The 17,845-nt window shown below is 37.6% G+C and overlaps 1 protein-coding gene across 1 annotated transcript in view; it reads left to right on the top strand.

Annotated features, from left to right (window-relative positions):
- Positions 1-923: 923 nt before the first annotated feature.
- NBAS (NBAS subunit of NRZ tethering complex) overlaps positions 924-17,845 on the top strand; it is a 167,790-nt gene continuing 150,868 nt past the window's right edge. Inside the window, exons 1-10 of the mRNA XM_058178795.1 lie at positions 924-1,095; positions 3,495-3,549; positions 4,808-4,841; positions 6,723-6,800; positions 7,708-7,755; positions 9,804-9,847; positions 11,616-11,749; positions 12,704-12,837; positions 12,922-13,020; positions 17,344-17,488. Of these exons, the coding sequence (XP_058034778.1) occupies positions 958-1,095; positions 3,495-3,549; positions 4,808-4,841; positions 6,723-6,800; positions 7,708-7,755; positions 9,804-9,847; positions 11,616-11,749; positions 12,704-12,837; positions 12,922-13,020; positions 17,344-17,488 (909 nt within the window). The 5' untranslated portion in view covers positions 924-957. The remainder of the gene's footprint in view (positions 1,096-3,494; positions 3,550-4,807; positions 4,842-6,722; positions 6,801-7,707; positions 7,756-9,803; positions 9,848-11,615; positions 11,750-12,703; positions 12,838-12,921; positions 13,021-17,343; positions 17,489-17,845) is intronic.

Raw genomic sequence — 17,845 nt, 5'->3', positions numbered from 1 at the left:
CTGAAGAAATTCAGAGGGCCCCTAGAGGGCAGCAGAGATGGAGAACCTTCAATTTTCTATCTCCTAGAGCAGGGTTCTCCAACATTGGCAACTTTAAGACTTGTGGACTTCAGCTCCCAGAATTCCTCAGCCAGCAAAGCTTGCTGAGGAAAACAGGTAGTCCTCGATTTATAACCACAATTGAGCCTAATATTTGTTGTTATGTGAGACGTGTTGAGTTTTGACCCATTTTATGACCTTACTTGCCACAATTGTTAAATGAACCACTGCAGTTGATAACTTAGTAACTGAGCAGTTAAGTGAATCTGGCTTCTGGCTTCCCCATTGACTTTGCTTGTCAGAAAATCGCAAAAAAGTGATCACAAAACCCACCAGGACACAGCAGCAATCAAAAACATGAACCAGTTGCCAAACATCTGAACTTTGATCATGGTCAAAGGTCGTAATCGTAAAAAAAAACCCGGTCATAACAGTGCCGCTGTAACTTTGAACAGTTACTAAATGAACTGTTGTAAATTGAGGACTCCCTGTCTTACTACAGCGCTACATAATCTGATTCCAGAGGCACAAAATGACAGGCTGGATATCTGTTCTTAAGAGCCGTTGAGCATTTATATGCAACAGCAACTTCTGAGTTCTATCTATCTATCTATCTATCTATCTATCTATCTATCTATCTATCTATCTATCTATCTATCTATCTATCTATCTAGTCACACAGTATATAGAAGCATAAGCATGAAATAATTATACAATATATAAGTTCTTGATGACTTTCTGATCCACGTTGACCCTGGATTGCGCGATAATTGCGCTCGTGGATTTGAGAATCCCAGGATCGCGAGCATAGCCCAGAACAGTTCTGGGCAGGGAATGTAAAGCGTTAAGATAGGCGTCTTCGCTAAGCCTGGTTTGTCCGCTATAGGCCGCCGTAGCGGGGCCGGCTGCTGTACAGTCATGGCTGCTGCCCGGGGAAAAAAGGAGGAAAGCAGCGGCAGTAAGATGAGAGAGGAGGAGGAAGAGGAGGATGGAGAGGAGAACATCCTCTACGACTTGCTGATCAACACCGAGTGGCCGCCGGAGTTTGAGGTGCAGGTGAGTCTTTTCGCCGTTGTCGCACAGGCGTTGCTCGCCTGGTGGGCTGCGAGAGCAACCAGAGCAGCCGCCACGTAGGAAGGGAGAGGTCGGGTCGTGAGAAATGACCGCGTGTCATTGACTTTCTTATTTTTAAGGGCTGCCGCTTGTTTATGCCCGAATCTTGACTCTGTGGCCCTGTGGGACTTGGAGCAAGAATGCCCGCGTTGCAAAAACGTTTGGATCGCCTGATCTGATGGTAGAGAATAAGCCACCTTCTGTCCTTAACGATCATGTCAATCAAAAGTCTTTCAGACATCAGGATAAAGAGCCATTGTAGTATGGCAGACGCGTCAGTCGATTAATTATATTTTATTGGTGTCATACAAAAAAAAACTCTTAAAAAATCTGTGCATTGACAAAAATTTCCATTCGGTCAATTACAAAAAGCTAACGATGTTTCGATCCACACTTTACTCTGCCAATGCATTACAGCATTCTAGGTTCTTGGGAAGAACCTAATGACAGCTGTGACTTCATATGCTGGGGAACAGATGAAATACTTATTACATTTATATACCTCCAGCAGTTCTGGGTGGTTGTTGGATTGGTGTTGATTGGAACAACCAGCCACACAAAGGAATAGCCCACCTTTAAAGAGATGGTAAGGTGAGGGTGATCTTATCTAATTTTGGAAAAGATAGGTAGTTGCTTAGATGGGAGACCACCAGGGCTGTAGGCTAGAAGTTGGAAAAACATCCTGGAAAACAGTATATTTATCTATATAGAAGTATAAATAATATTAAAACGAAGTCTATGTGGTCAGTGCAAAAAGTTTTATTTGGAGCAGAAAAGTTATAATGTAATTTGTGATTAACTTTATAAGGTTTGTATATGTAGTAAGTATACAAACCTTATAAAGTTAATCATAAATTACATTATAACTTACATTATAAATCACATAACAGTAAGTGAGGGGGCGCAGTGGCTAAGACACTGAGCTTGTTGATCAAAAGGTCGGCAGTTCAGCAATTCGAATCCCTAGTGCCGTGTAACGGGGTGAGCTCCTGTTAGTTGTCCCAGCTTCTGCCAACCTAGCAGTTTGAAAGCACGTAAAAAATGCAAGTAGAAAAATAGGGACCACCTTTGGTGGGAAGTAAACAGCGTTCCGTGCACCTTTGGCATTTAGTCATGCCAACCTCATGACCATGGAGACGTCTTCAAACAGCGCTGGCTTTTCGGGTTTGAAACAGAGATGAGCACTGCCCCCTAGAGTCGGGAACAACTAGCACGTATGTGTGAGGGAACCTTTACCTATACCTATATGTAGTAAGTGTAGTACACACAGTCCTAGAAATGCATTGAATTGTGCAGATGTGGGCAGCAGGATAACGTTTGCTTCCAAAGTGGTTAAAAATTGTATTAGACATTAGATGGGCAGCAATGTGGCAGAAGGAATGAGATATTTATGTTACTGGCTGAAGAGCATATTCTTTTTGTTGCAGCTTATTGGTTTTTGGATTTTTTTATATTTCTGACGGACCCTGTCAAGTTTCCTTTCTGAGGTGTTGTCTAGGCATAGTACTACAAGGACATATTGTTTCTTATTGAAAAGAGGGATAATAATTTATGCCCTGTTTGTGGCATTATTAAAATGATAATTGTTTGCTATGAGACTGCACCTGATTTCTTTTTTGTTTATTCCTTCTTTTTATTTTTCTATAACTGGTATATCATTGCAGGGAATCATTGTTACTGGTTATTAGCTAGAGATTGTCTATGGCTTTTTATTTTCAATCATTCTGTCTTTATCAAAGTTTGTGATGTTAACTGATGATTTTACGGTTAGTGGCATTAGTAGAACCTTTCTGTCCTGAATCACATAACTTTTTACAAGAATAAGAATGTGAAGTGTTTTGAGCAGTGGAGCTTAATCAGCCTCTTAACTGATATTTATTAATCATTTTTAAAAATTCTTTGCTTGATTAAGGTAACTTACTGCATCTGCCCAATGACTCTTGCTAACTGAAGTTATCAATGTTCTTTTTATTTTCTTTTTGTTACATTGAAGACTACATAGCTAATTTATGCCATTAGGATTGCTTTTGTAATTTCCACTTAGTGACTGTAATATTATGTTTCTTATAGAAGAATATTCGCAAGAAAGAGATCCTTAACAGATAAAAAGGGGGCCTATTGCATGCATGGATTAATATGCAGCATTGCATTGTTTTGTGTCTTCTTACCTGGCTCTGGAGTTGAAGTAGTTCCTGAACATCTATCTTTCACAATTCTCTAAAAGAACATAGAAAGTAGCATTTTAAAGAGTTGCTTATACCAACAGTTAATTTACAATCTGCAACAGCTTAATGGCCTTGCAAATAAAGAACTTACTGAAAACTATCTTTTTGGTCTTACAGCCAAGAGGCAACCAGAAGCATTATGCATCATTTATCATCACAAGAGTGATTATGGGTAAATATCCATAGCTTCATTATTGAGTAGATTTTATGTGGCTAAAATTAATATAATGTGAACTAATTAATTAAATTAGTTAATTAACTGCTAGGTTGCCAGTATTTGTGGACTTAGCAGTTCGAAAGCATGTAAAAAATACAAGTAGTAAAATAGGGACCACCTTTGGTGGGAAGGTAACAGCGTTCCATACACCTTTAGCATTTAATTATGCCACATGACCACGGAGACATCTTTGGACAGCGCTGGCTCTTTGGCTTTGAAATGGAGATGAGCACCACCCCCTAGAGTCAGGAACAACTAGCACATATGTGCGAGGGGAACCTTTACCTTTTTATTAATTAATTAAAATAATGGATATGGCTGCCCATTTCATAGCTGGGGCTCTGAACAGCATGAAAAGATTTAAAAACGGTTACAAATTGTTCACTAAAGTTATAAACTTGTTATCTGATATTCTTATACTGCATTTAGAGCCTAGTGTAATAGGAATTGCATAATATTTAGAAATGACTGCCCTGCTTAACGATTGTTCAAAGTTATAACAATACTGAAAAAGGTAACTTTATAATCAGTCCTAGTATTTACACTCATTGCAATATCTCTGTGTGTTCACGTTATCAACATTTGGTCATTTCATAACCAGTAGGCATTTATGACTGTTCTACCATGTCACATGATCACAGTTTCTGTGCTTTGTAACCAGCTTCTGACAGAGTCAATGAAGAAGCCTGCAGTAAAATAGAAAGTTATGATCGTATGGACCTCACTTAATGACTGGGAAGTGACATCATAAATCCATTGTGGTCTATTGGCATTAATTTATTCATTATGAAAGTGTAGCATAGGCTTCTCAGGATATTTTTCCTATATTTGGATGCATTTCTGCATAGGTGCATGTATATGCCTGATTAGTTGTTTCTTGATTATGTTAAATAATCAAGTATGCAACACACTGTTAAGGATAGAAACTATTGCCACAGATTAATGTGTTACCATTAGCAGCCTTTTGCTTCTACCTCCAGGTACCAAGGTATTAGTGAGTAAGAATGTTAAGGATATGAGAATAATGAAAAAAAATGAACATCATGTTATTGTTTCCATGCCTAACCCCAAATACAGAGTTAAGTTTTGCAGACATTTTTTGGGGGGGGGACCCCCCCAAAATGTAACTTTTTTGTCTATTGACAGTTACAGAAAACAGCATCTTCTATTGGTCTTGCTTTCTTTCAAAGATAATTATATCCTTCTCTTTTAGGCCCTGCCTTATTTCTGCGTCACTTTTGGAGCAGGTAAGCCTCCTGCTGTAAACTCATGTTTACAGTTAAACACAATTGATTAAAGTTCTGTCTTAAGCTACTGCGAGCATGTGGCATTTTAAAAGTATTGTTTTATGCAGGGGTGAAATCTAAAAAATTTCCCTACTGGTTCTGTGGGCGTCGCTTAATTGGTGGGTGTAGCTTGGTGGTCAGATGACTGGGTGGGCGTGGCCGATAACAATATTGATACCAAAAACCAACTTTCACACTTTACACACACACACACCACAACAGATTCACACACAATGTAAAAGCAGCCAAAATTCACCCAAAATGGCCCCTGCAACAAGCAGGAATCTCACACAGCCACAAAAAGCTCAAAAACCAATTTTCACACTTTATACACACACAACACAACTGACTCTTCTCTCTCACACACAATGCCACATACAGCTTTGTGAGATTGTGTGTGTTTGTGTAGTTAGAGTGAAACACTACAGAAAAACACCAAATCTCAGAAAGCTGCACAAATATTTTATTATTTTATTTTATTTATATTTTTTAGATCAAGGGTCTCCAACCTTAGTAACTTTAAGGTTTGTGGACTTCAACTCAACTTCAAGCAAAGCTGGCTGAGGAACCCTGGGAGTTGAAGTCCACAAGCCTTAAAGTTGCTAAGGTTGGAGACCCCTGTTTTAGATAAAAGCAGCTAAATTTAAAACTTCCTTAACTTTAAATTGCTGTCTAAAAAAAACCACAACTGTTGTAAGCTGTTGTAAGAGGTTGTAAAAAAGTGATTTTAAAAGCCTGTGATGATCAGGCAACTCAGCTGGGATTGCCAGAGGAAAAAAATATTTTAAAAGGCTCCTATGACTATCCTAGCTGAAGTTGCCTGATCAACAGAACCTCTTAAAAGGATTGTTTTAACAACCTCCTCGGCCAAAGAGCTTGCAGAAAACATGTTTTTTAAAGGTTCTAGTGATCAGGCAACTCAGCTGGGATCTCCAAAGGAGCCTTTTAGTATCTTTTTTTTTTTTTTACAATTTCTTTGGCCAAGAGGTTGTTAAAAAAAAACTTTTAAAGCGTTCTGATGATCCCAGCTGAGCAGCACAATCATCAAAGCCTTTTTTTTTACTTTTAAAAGCATTTTTTCGGCTGAAGAAAAAATGCTTTTGAAAGTTAAAAAAAAAAACCCTCATGGCTTGGCTCAGCAGCGGCAGGGGCGGGGGCAGGGATTTTTGCTACCGGTTCTCTGAACCACCAGCCTCCATCGCTACCGGATCAGGCGATCTGGTCCGAATCGGGAGCATTTCACCCCTGGTTTTATGTCTTATAATAGCATTTGGAAGATGTTATGATTTTTGGTTCTGAAATGGTAATTTTCTATTCAATAAGATTCATCTTCTAAAAGGCACTTTTATTTTTTCAGGATACTGAATGTAAATTGTGTATGTGTGCACGCGCACTGTGCCTGTGTGTATGTACAGGTATATACTGTATACACACACATGCACACACAGCTCTTGAGAGCAAATATCTCTTGACAGCTTGTTTTTCATCAGTTTTTTTTTACACTTTGCTTTTGATCTTATTAATATTATAGTGATTTAGATCCTGCTTGCAAGAATATAAATCTTTGTCTTATACCAGCATAATATTAAATGTCAACAAAACATATGTATAAAAATAGGAAACCAAATAGCAATAACGGTAGTTCAGCTTCTTTTAATGTTTTAGATATTATGTTTGTTCTGTATTTAACAGAGCTATGTGAAAAAGTACAGGAGAAGTCTTTGGGGAGGAATTTGTAAACATTCCTACTTGCAGTTCATCTGTTTTCTAGCAACTGTCATGTAATTAAAATTCATAAGCATCACCTTTCTTGCTCTGACATAAACATATTTCTGCTTCCAGTAGCGCAACATTATCTCTCCCGGTTGAATTTGTCCGCCTGGTCAGTAAACAGATGAATTGGCATCTAGAACTTGCAAGGTTGGTGGCGAGGTTCCTTTTCCTTTGAAAATGGGACTTCACAATAATTGACTTTGGACTGCTTGCATTCAGATTAAATGCTTTAATATGTAATGTGCAACAAGGTAATTTTAACTTAATTAATTTGTTGTAAAATAACAGCCAGTGCAGAAATTGACATCCAGAGTTCAATTTATCACTTTTGAAATGAGATGGGAAATTTGAAGTATTTTTGCCTGAGTCCAGATTTGATAAAACCAATAGGGAATTTGAGTTTGTGAATAGTGGCAAAGAGAGCAGTAAGAATCCTGGTTTTGGTTTTTTATGTAGAGAGTTGTTTTTAAGCCATAGTTTTAGCCCCCAGGTTTTTCTCCCCAAATCCTGCTTCTGGCTGTTTATGTTTCTTTGCAGTTTCTGATTTGGGAGAAGTGTTTGAAATGGATGTGTTTTAGCAGTAGAAATGAATTTTGTGTTTTATGACAGCCATAGGATTTCTCGTCTTACCTGTGTTCTCAGTTTTTATTATATGCAATACGAAGATAGTATTAGATCCAGATTTAATCAGATTTACACTTGAGTTAACAACAGCTAACCCAAGTCCTACTATTTCCATTGTTAAACTCTTGATTAAATCCAGAACCAACTCAGCTTATATATTTACTAGAGATACTGTATATTCTCAGGGTAGTTTCATGTTCCTAATACTTCCTAAAACATCATATTCACCACAATTTAGTGGCATGTCTACAATTTAACCTCTGAATATAATTTGTTTACCCAAAAATAGAAAGGATTTGGGATGCTGTAAAATAATAAGACTACCTCACATTTGCCATGTATTTAAGACTCGACTATATAAAATGATTCCTGAGATGCCTTGGAAGCAATGATCGCCTATGATTTTCATTCAAACTTTTTATTTTTGTAGCAATGGAAAACTGTTAGCAGTTGTTCAAGACCAGGCTATAGAAATAAGGTAAGTGAAGAATAGCACAATTGTATACCTCAATTCAAATGAATTTAGTAAGGCTTATATTAACACAAATTGTCAAGCGTAGGAAATTAGGCAGTTCAAGTGAATATAGCACATATATATACTTTGATATATAGTTAGATATACTTAGATACACACACACACACACACACACACATGGTTTCAGGGTGCTTTACAACTCTCTTTACGCAGTTTACAGAGTCAGCCTATTGGCCTCAACAATCTGGGTCCTCATTTTTCTGACCTTGGAGGGATGGAAGGCTGAGTCAACCTTGAGCAGGACAAGATTGAACTGCTTGCAGTCAGCAGAATTAGCCTGCAATACTGCATTCTAACCACTGCACCACAACAGCTCTCTATATAGATTTATTGTATGCTAAAGTTCCCTACAAGAATCTGAACTACTAATGGTCAAAGCAAATTGGCGGCAGATAATAATCAAAGGAATTCAAGGTGGCCTGGATTTAGATCTCTTGTGAGTGGGAAGGGATTCGAGACTGGTAATGCATTTGACCCCTCCCTTGGGCTCAACCTGGTCAACCTCCTACACAAATACATTTATAGAATTGCAACCAAGATATAGAAGAAAATGTGTATCTTTTATCTCTTTTTACTCTCTTATCTGTTTGCCATGTATTTAAGTGTTGCTTTAGGAATAAGATAAATTCTGAATATGGACAGAGACTTTAATTTTCTTTCATTTTAAAAAGTCTTTCGTCTGAATAACTTTATATGTTAAACTAAATTAAAAAGTTAATATTTCTTCTACACAAAATGGGCTATAATTTATGAACATGATCATATCATCCTGTGGCAACTCTCAAAAGAAGCAGTGATTTGCATTGTTTATCTTGTAAGACAGTTGATCCAAAAATGATACAAACCCTCTCTTGCTGCTAAGTGTATATGCAGCCAGAGTAATATTATAGATGTCAGATGGGAAAATTTAGATAAAAGTTACTTTAAGCAACTGAATTCAGAGCTACCTTTTGCAGCTTCTGAAGCCACCTTTGATCGTACTATTAAAATGTGTTTATTTTTTTTCTTAGTACAAGCTTTCTGCCATTTAAAGTTAAAAATGCACAAAAGCTAAAATGTAAAGTTTAAATAGGTTTATTCATTTTTATAAACATTTTGATGAGTTATCTTTAAACCACCCAAATCCCAGTTCTTGCATCTGAGTGACGCAATTTCACCCATCATTCCACTCTTTATACAGCCCGTGGCCATCAAAATATAGCCTAACACAAACCAGCTTCCAAACTTGTCCATGGTCACATGATTGCCATTCACAATCTTTTCTGCTTACTTCCTAAGAAAGTCAATGAAGAAGCCAGCAAGGAAGGTCACAAATGACTGGAATAAGTCTCCCCCAGCCACCACCCCCTTCCCCAGTTCTTCTGTGCTTGCGGTAGCCAGTAGTGCATCCCCACACAACCCTGTGCATCTTCCCTGACCTGTGTCTCTGTCATCTCCTTGTACACTCTCCCCCATACTCTATTCCCCATACTCCCTTGCTTCCTTTCCCCACCTGGCAACAACCACTTACCTGTGTGTGGGCCTGGGACTTGCAACTTCCTCCTGGTTGCCCCATTGATTTTGGTTGTGGGAAGCTGGCAGGAAGTTTTTTCACTTCAAACTGAGGGATTCAGTGCTTAGTAATGGACATTCTAGTTCCAATTGCCTTTGTAAGTCAAGGACTGTCAATATAAGAGGCGGTTATTGAGAGCCTATTGTAGCATTCTTTTTTCTTTGTTAAACAGAGCTTCAAGTGACATATGAGGAGATGTGAATTATGGAAAGTGTGTCCATATTTTAAATTTTAATAGTGAAATACATTAGTTTAAAATGATGCTTATTGTTCACTTCCACTTACTTTGAAACCTTTTTAAAGGACCTACCTCCTTTTACAATGCACAATTTTTAAAGTGACATTCAAAGATTGTTGTAATGTCAGGCCTTGACAAAATAGTGTAGACAACAATCAAGATATTTGCAAAGAGTAAAATAATGCATTTTGAATGCTGCAGGTCTGCTAAGGATGAATTTGGGTCTGTCATTGGGAAATGTCAAGGTAAGTAATTTTTCACTTTTCAGTAAATTACAACTTATCCAGAAAAAAATACATAACAAGCCCTATCAAATGCAGTTCTAACCAAAAGTTCCAGTTTGGTTTCTAGCTACTGCATCCTATTTTCTCTTTGTTTCTTTACATTTCTCCTTTTCTACAAAAAGGTGATTAATGTTTTGGCTCCACTGAGCTTGCCATGACTTGATTCCCCCTTCTGTATAGTATTGGTCCCTTTCCACAAGGCTCTAGGATAATTCGCCACTGCCATTTTTTCACAGTTAGTTCATCACGGCCAACTTGGTATGGCCAATTCTCCATGGGACAAGAGTTACACTAATATCAAAGAAATAATAGAACAGAAACATTAAAGAAAGGATGCCAGAGGAGGGAGAAAATGAAATGTGAATGACAAAAATTAAAATGTTTTCATTATTTTAAATAATTAAATTGAATGGTTGAATTGTCCTGTGGTGAGTTGTCGCTTGGTGAATTGGCCGTGGCGAATTGGCTGTGGCAAGATGGCTGTGGCGAGTTGTTCCACAAAGCTTATGCTGCCAAGTTTACTTGAAGAACTAAAGCTACATTGGTTCAGTGAAGGTGATCATTTGGCGAAGGAGTGAATCGCTAGTCAGAATGATGTGGTTATTCCTTGGAAGGGTAGAGGACTTATATATCCTGTTTCCCCCCAAATAAGGCATCCCCTGATAATAAGCCCAATTGGGCTTCTGAGCGCATAGCAATAAGGCCAAGCGCTTATTTCAGGGTTCAGAAAAATATAAGACAAGGTCTTATTTTCAGGGAAACACGGTAATTGAGAGTATTTGTTTGCATTTATTCTTCAAACAGAGTTATTCTTCAAACAGAAGTTTGAACTTATTCTTCAAACAGAGTGTCTAAAACAGGAGGTCAGAATTAGTACAATCCCTAAAATAAGTTAGTCTAAGGTTTTGCCAGAGTTCACATAATTAGATCTGGACATGTCCTTTGATGAGAGAAGCACTTCCTGGATCCACAATCTGAACAAACCATAGCAATTCAAAAGCTCAGTGTGGCTGTTTCATGGTCCACCCAAGGTCTTCCTGGCAGGATATCTGGGCAACAACCATGCCAAGCCATTGAATGGTTGCTTGATGCTTTTGTACTATGAGATCAGAGTAAATGGCTTGTTTGTTGAGGAACCTACATTTGCAGGATTTTATCTCTGATTTTTAGGCAGACAGACCCAAAGAAATAGAAGAGAAACAGGTTGTATGAGCCCTGAAAAAAGGGAAGCCCAAATCAACAGGTAGAACATGTAATTGCTCTGTCCTACAGAAAGTAATCAATCAATCAATCAATCACACTTGCCCCTTAAAACATTTATGGATGTAAAATAGGCAGATGAAATAACATTGTCTCTTCCTCTTTTTTTTTTTAAACATAGTTTTCAGAGTGATTGTGGAGATGCCCTTATATAAGTGCAGCCCTGGTTTTTTTTCCTCCTTTCCCATAACTTTCAAGGGCTTTCATTATCATTCAGAGCGCTTGGTCTGTGATTGTGATTCATGAGGCCACTTCCACTCCATGGTTCATAGATTATCAAAACAACATTACGCTGTCCTTCAATGCAGAGATGCTATAAAACAAAGCGCAGTTATTTTTAGAATAAGCTTTGTCATAGGGAACATCGGAACATGTATCTGCTATGCAACTGTTTCAAAGTTGTAGTTTGGAAAAAGAGATTTTTTTTTTGCAATTTGGAGTTGATCTGCTCATCTTCTTTTCCATGTAGTCCCCAAAGATCCGAATCCCCAATGGAGATGCGTTGCATGGAGTCATGATTGCACTTTGCTTGCCTACGGTGAAAGCACAGGAACTGTTCGAGTATTTGACTTGGTTGGCAGCGAACTCTTCCTCATCCAACCGGTATTTTCTTTTCCTTTTTTACAAGCTTCACAGATCAGATTACCATGCAATGGAACCACCTTAGCCATTGCAGTTTTAATGTTTTAAGTTGAGAACTTGCATTGTTATATCCTTTATTGCTCATTTTGGTGGAGTAGCAATTTTGCCTGTGTGTTGGTAAACTTGCATTCTTTCTTTGCAGATATTTGAACAAGGTATATTTAATTTTATTTATGTCAAAAAGGCTGCTAGCGTTAGCCTAAAATTGTAGCTGCTCTCTAAAATAATACTTCTAAACAAAACATCATTTAGCACCAGTATTTTCATACTGGAAGACAGGCATCTGTCTGTCTGTCTAAGTAATTTAAGGTAGTGAATATACCTAATCCTCATTCTTCCTTTCATTTTCCTCACAACAAGTCTGAGGTGAATTAGGCTGAGAGAGAGAGTGACTGGCCCAATGTCACCCAGCTGCCTTTGTTGCCTAACATGGAACTAGAACTCACATCTCCTTGTGAGACAGCTAGCACATAAATCACCATACCATACTGGCTTTTTGTGGATTAGGAATCTAAATTGCCACAATATAATTTTAGAGAATTATAAATACGCTAACTTGTCTTTTCTAATAGGCCTGTTATCAAACACTGAAAAATGCAGGAAGGGATGGATTTTGAAAAAAAAAAAATCTAATTCAAAGAATTTTCACTTCTTTTTACTTTATTAAGGTACTATTAATAAGCGTTAATAATACTACATGATGAAATTTCTTCGTAGTCAGTAATAGTAAGGAATGCATATTTTCTATAAAAAATTCAGATTACTTTTAATAATATACTATTGAGAGATTTAATTTCTGGGTTTTTTTTTAAAAAAAAGTTTGGTTTCAATTAGAAGATATTTTCTAGTGCTTGAAGCCTTTTTAAACTTGTTTGCTAAAAAAAACCCCATTTTTTTAATCTTTATTTTAAATAGGATGCTAGTTTCCCAGGGGACTTGACTTATGCCATTGCAGGATTGATCTTTCTGGAATACAAAGCCAGTGCTCAGTGGTCAGCTGAATTGTTAGTCATCAATTATCGTGGTGAGCTGAAAAGCTACCTTGTGAGGTAAATATGATGCGATGTGTCTACCAATAATTTATCGGAAATCGTATTTCATAAAATAAGTCCTTGTATTTTTTCTTGATGTAGTGTTGGAACAAATCAGAGCTACCAAGAGAGCCATGTTTTCAACTTTAGCAAGCATTATATTAATGGAATAACTGGAGTAATTTATCATCCTGCACATCGGTAAGATTGGGTAATTTAAATAACTCTTTTAATGAAGTAGCCGGGGGGCTTGAAATCATTTAGTTTGTCATCCCCCCCTCCTGAAATGTTTAACTGCAGTGAGGTAATTAATAACAGCAATCACTGGCACTTAGCAAACATTAGTAGTAATGTTTCATTTAGATTGGGGAGGGCATAGATGGTCTGTTGCTATGTTAATTCTAAATACTCTGGGATCTTCTGGAACTACTGCACCAATGCAAGAAGATTTAGATAAAAATTAGTGTACGTCAGGCATGAGATATGTGGTAGCCAAGTGGTGCAGATGCTCGCCTCCCACTCGGAAGGTTGGGAGTTCAATCCTAAGTAGCGGCAGATATTCCCCTCCTGGATGCAAAGAAAAAAAAATCTGCTGCGAACTCCATGTAGAGTCAGGAAGAGCTCAGGTCCATTCAGCTGTTCCAACTCTATCCCAAATTAAGAGGTTAGAGAGCCGTAAAAAGGGAGTTTTTTTAGTGTATGTCAGGCATGTGCAATTGTCACCTTTGCAAGGTAGTTGTGACAAGAAGCACGCTCAAGAAGTACAGCTCTAACTTTTTATAATATTTTAAGCTTACATGAGTAGATCTTGTAGTTTTGAAAGTATCTTTCTCTCCTCCTTCACCTTTAAAGTTTAAGAAACTAGGGAAGACCCCTTCTGAGACATTTGTGCAGGCTAAGCTGCCATTTGTCTGACCATTGTCTAGTCTGTAGCTTTTGTTCTTGCCTCCCAAGGTCATTCCCACATACCATTACAACAATTTCCATTGGGTGAGGGGTTGTGGCAAATTTTGCACAGTATGTGAGGGCCAACGAGGGCGTGATCAGGGACAAAGCAACAGGTCATTATGGAGGCTATACTGGTAGTCCTTGACTTACAGTGCTTAACGTTTCAGTTTTTGACTCCAATTATGATAATTAAGTAAGGACTACTAATATACCCTCTGGACGGTTGAAAGCAGTTTCTTTGAAGAAAGTATCTGAACATGCGTAGCTGGCATTCCTAGAGCAGTACCCATGCATACAACTGGGGAAAACCTTTGACATAGTCAAATCAAGTCTGTTGACTTTGTTGCTTAAGGAGGACTGCTTTCTCTTGCATCAGAATGCTTTGCAAGATATCCTTTGGAATGTTTTGCTCAACTCTATTCTTTCTCTTTGTCCTCCTCCTCTTCCTTCTCTTCCTCTTCTTCTTCCTCCTCGCCTCCATTTTTATTCTGCCTTTTATATGTTTTTGGTCAATTCACACCGGCAAACATGCCTAATCCTCCTGCCTCCTACCTTCCCCATAACAACAACCCCGTGAGGTGAGGTGGGCTGAGAGAGAGTGACCGCGTCAAAGTCACCCAGTTGGCTTTCATACCTAAGACAGGAGTAGAACTCATCATCTCCTGGTTTCTAACCCAGCACCTTTATCACTACGCAAAACTGATTCTCTTCAGCTATTTTATAACTTATTGTTTATCTTGCACAAATATTCCTGATTACTACTTCAGTGCATGGCTTATATAGTTTCCCAGGGTATTATGCTTAATTTCCTTGCTTCTTCTCATAAGGGAGAACTATTATATTTGTTACATTGCACATTTTCTCCCACTGCTCCCTGATAAGTCTTAACTCATTAACGATGTAATTCAAATATTTCTGTGGTTGATCTCCTTCCCCTGTGCTTTCTTTCAATTACAATTGCATGCATGTCTGGGTTGAAATCATTTCTGAATTAGCGAGCAGTGAAATTTTCCTTTCATGCCATCTCTTTTAAATTGTTGCTTCTGTTTTGCGTTTTGTCAGTTCTGTGAATAATTGTTTAAATTTTAAGATTGTGCTGCAGTGCTTTTTTTAGTTCATATATAACTTAATCTAGTAGCTTTCTTTGCTGTCATTATGTTTCAAATACTTTATGGAGTAAGGAACTAGTTTAGAAAGCAGGAGGCAGTGAGTTCTAGTCCTGCTTTAGCCATGAACGCCAGCTGGATGACTTTGGGTCAGTCACATTATCTCACCCCAACTCTAGAGGTGTGGGGAAAATGAGAGAAGGAAGAAAATAGTATGTTTGTTGCTTCAAATTATTTATAAAAACAATAAAAGCTGGCTAAAAATAAATGAATACATGCTTAAATTATGAACAATATCAGTTTTCTCAATTAAAGTGTATCAAATGTAAGGCTTTCTCTAAGCATGTAATAAAAACTCCACTTTTAAGCCTCTTGATGTATGGGAAATTAGTCCCTTTGCAAGGTTGTTGTGTATGGATTAGCAAAATAATCCATCCCTGAGATTACTGAAAACGAGGTAACATCTCAGTATTACTTCTGAAGCCCGCTAGGCCTGATAGGATGCGGAAGAAAGTAATAAGAAACTCGGATATATTCTCCCATCTAATATTTGTAGAAGCAGTTACAACGTTTTTTTCCCTTTTGTTACCACCGAATGTAAAATTTGAATAAGTCAACCAACAGCATAGACCTGAAGCAGAAATCTTTAGGTCAGATAAAGCTTGTTCTGTAAAACAAGCTGCCAGTGTAGTTAAGCATTGAAGATGGAATATTGCCATTTCTAACATTGCAGACATAGTATTTTTATTTATTTATTTATTTATTGGATTTTTATACCACCCTTCTCCCGAAGGACTCAGGGCGGTTAACAGCCATTTAAAAAACGCATATAATACAAGTTAAAAATCATTTAAAAAACTAATTCAATTTAAGGCCTAAAAAGTTAAAATAAATAAAACCTCATTATTATTATTATTATTATTATTTATTAAATTTTTATACCGCCCTTCTCCCGAAGGACTCAGGCTAGCCCTGCGCGATGGAATAAAAGAGTCTTCAGCTCGCGGCGGAAGGTCCGGAGGTCGGGGAGTTGACGAAGCCCCGGAGGCAGCTCGTTCCAGAGCTGCCAGTAGTAGACCACAAAATCCTACTGAATTGATGACTATATCTCTTTTTTATACTGCAGAATTCATTTTCTTTTTTATATTGCCCTGGAATCTGGTGACACGTTTCTTTTTTTTCAGGCAGAGAAGAGTAGTGCAGTTTACAAATGATTTATTTAAATAGTGTTTGATTATTTCTCTTAGATGTAAGGTACCGTATATACTCGAGTATAAGCCGAGTTTTTCAGCACATTTTTTGTGCTGAAAAACGTCCCCTCGGCTTATACTCGGGTCTATACGGCTTATACTTGAGGTTTTTTTTTTTTAAGCCCCTCGGCTTATACTCGAGTATATACGGCTTATACTCGAGTTTTTTTTTTTTTCTTTTTTTCACATTTTACCGGACTGAAGCCCTGCCGGTGCAGTGAGAGGGCGGGGCGGGGGAGCCGCCAGCCTTCTCAGCTGAGGGAGGGAGGGTTTCCCCAACCGGTAGGTGCCTCATTTCCCACCCTCGGCTTATACTCGAGTCCCCAGTTTACCCCAGTTTTTGGGGTAAAATTGGGGACCTCGGCTTATACTCGGATCGGCTTATATTCGAGTATATACGGTAATTTGTTTATTGCGACCTAGCTACTGAGCACAGTTATGACTGGAAGATGATTGGTTACATAAATTGATACAGTAAATAAAACATTTTTTTAATAAAATCATGGTTACCTGAATTGTCAGGAAAAAAAAAATCATTGCCAGCAAATCTAAAAGCAGAATTGAATAAAATCTCTCGGCTGTTGAAAAATTATTAGAAAATTGCTGAAGAATTTAAATAGACATTTTTTTCCCCCTGCGGGGATGAATTTGATAAGTTTTATTACTCTGTACTTGATAACTAGCCAATGAATGTGTGAAGTAAATGACAGAACGTGTTGTCTGTTCATCTACCACTAGGTGGTAATATTTTACTACTTGCAAGAAAACAAAAGCGTAAAATGCTTTTTCATTGCTTTATTTGGGTAAATGATGCCATATCTCCTCACTACATATTTTTAATTTACAGCGAGTTCTGAAAAATTGAAAGACATAATTACTTTGGAAATTAGCTTGCTAGATTAATTACTTTACAATCTCATACACTTAGTGGCAAATAAAGCTGAATTCAGGGAGGCTTAGTTCTTGATTTTCTTTCTCTCTTTCTAAGTAATAGTTTTAAATAGAAATTGGGATTTGGGATTTGGGATTTTTTACTCCCCAGAATGATACAAATAATGGTTTTAAAGGCTGAAATCAGTAAATCGGTAATTATTAAATTATTATTATTATTGTTAAATTAAATTATGACAATTGAAAATGCGTTTTTTTTTTGCCACGGCACAAATTCTCCAGGAACTGGAGAATGCCAAACTAAATTGTGTGCCATCTTCTTGTGATAGAATCTTGATTATTGGTGGCTATGAAATGGATGATGATGGAGCTGGGATGTCTAAAGCAAGTAGTTGTGGTTTGTCGATATGGAGAGTTCTTTCTGGAGCACCCTATTATAAGCAGGTTACTAGTTATGAAGACGATGTTGGGATCGTAAGTATAAATAAAGTGCATTTGGACTATTTACATTTATTTTCTGTCATTTGATCTCCCATCAAAAGCATTGGAGTAAAATTCCCAAAATTCATTAACAGGAGGCAGACCCTGCATTTGAGATTAATAAGCCATAATAAATATATAGTAATCCCTGTGGAGCCAACACCTCACTTTGTTAAGTAATTATTCAGAGATTGTGACTATATAATATTCATGCCCTTAAATTTTAGGTAGACATTGCTCTAGTTGGGTACTCAGAGGGAGAAGACCGCAGTAAGAAGTGATCATCATCTAAGTATATTTACATTGACAATTACGTTTTAGAGAAGGAATGGGCAACATTTGCAGTCATGA

Source organism: Ahaetulla prasina, chromosome 1, assembly GCF_028640845.1.
Source record: "Ahaetulla prasina isolate Xishuangbanna chromosome 1, ASM2864084v1, whole genome shotgun sequence".
In the NCBI taxonomy this organism is placed as follows: domain Eukaryota; kingdom Metazoa; phylum Chordata; class Lepidosauria; order Squamata; family Colubridae; genus Ahaetulla; species Ahaetulla prasina.
This window is presented reverse-complemented; position numbering and strand designations above follow the sequence as displayed.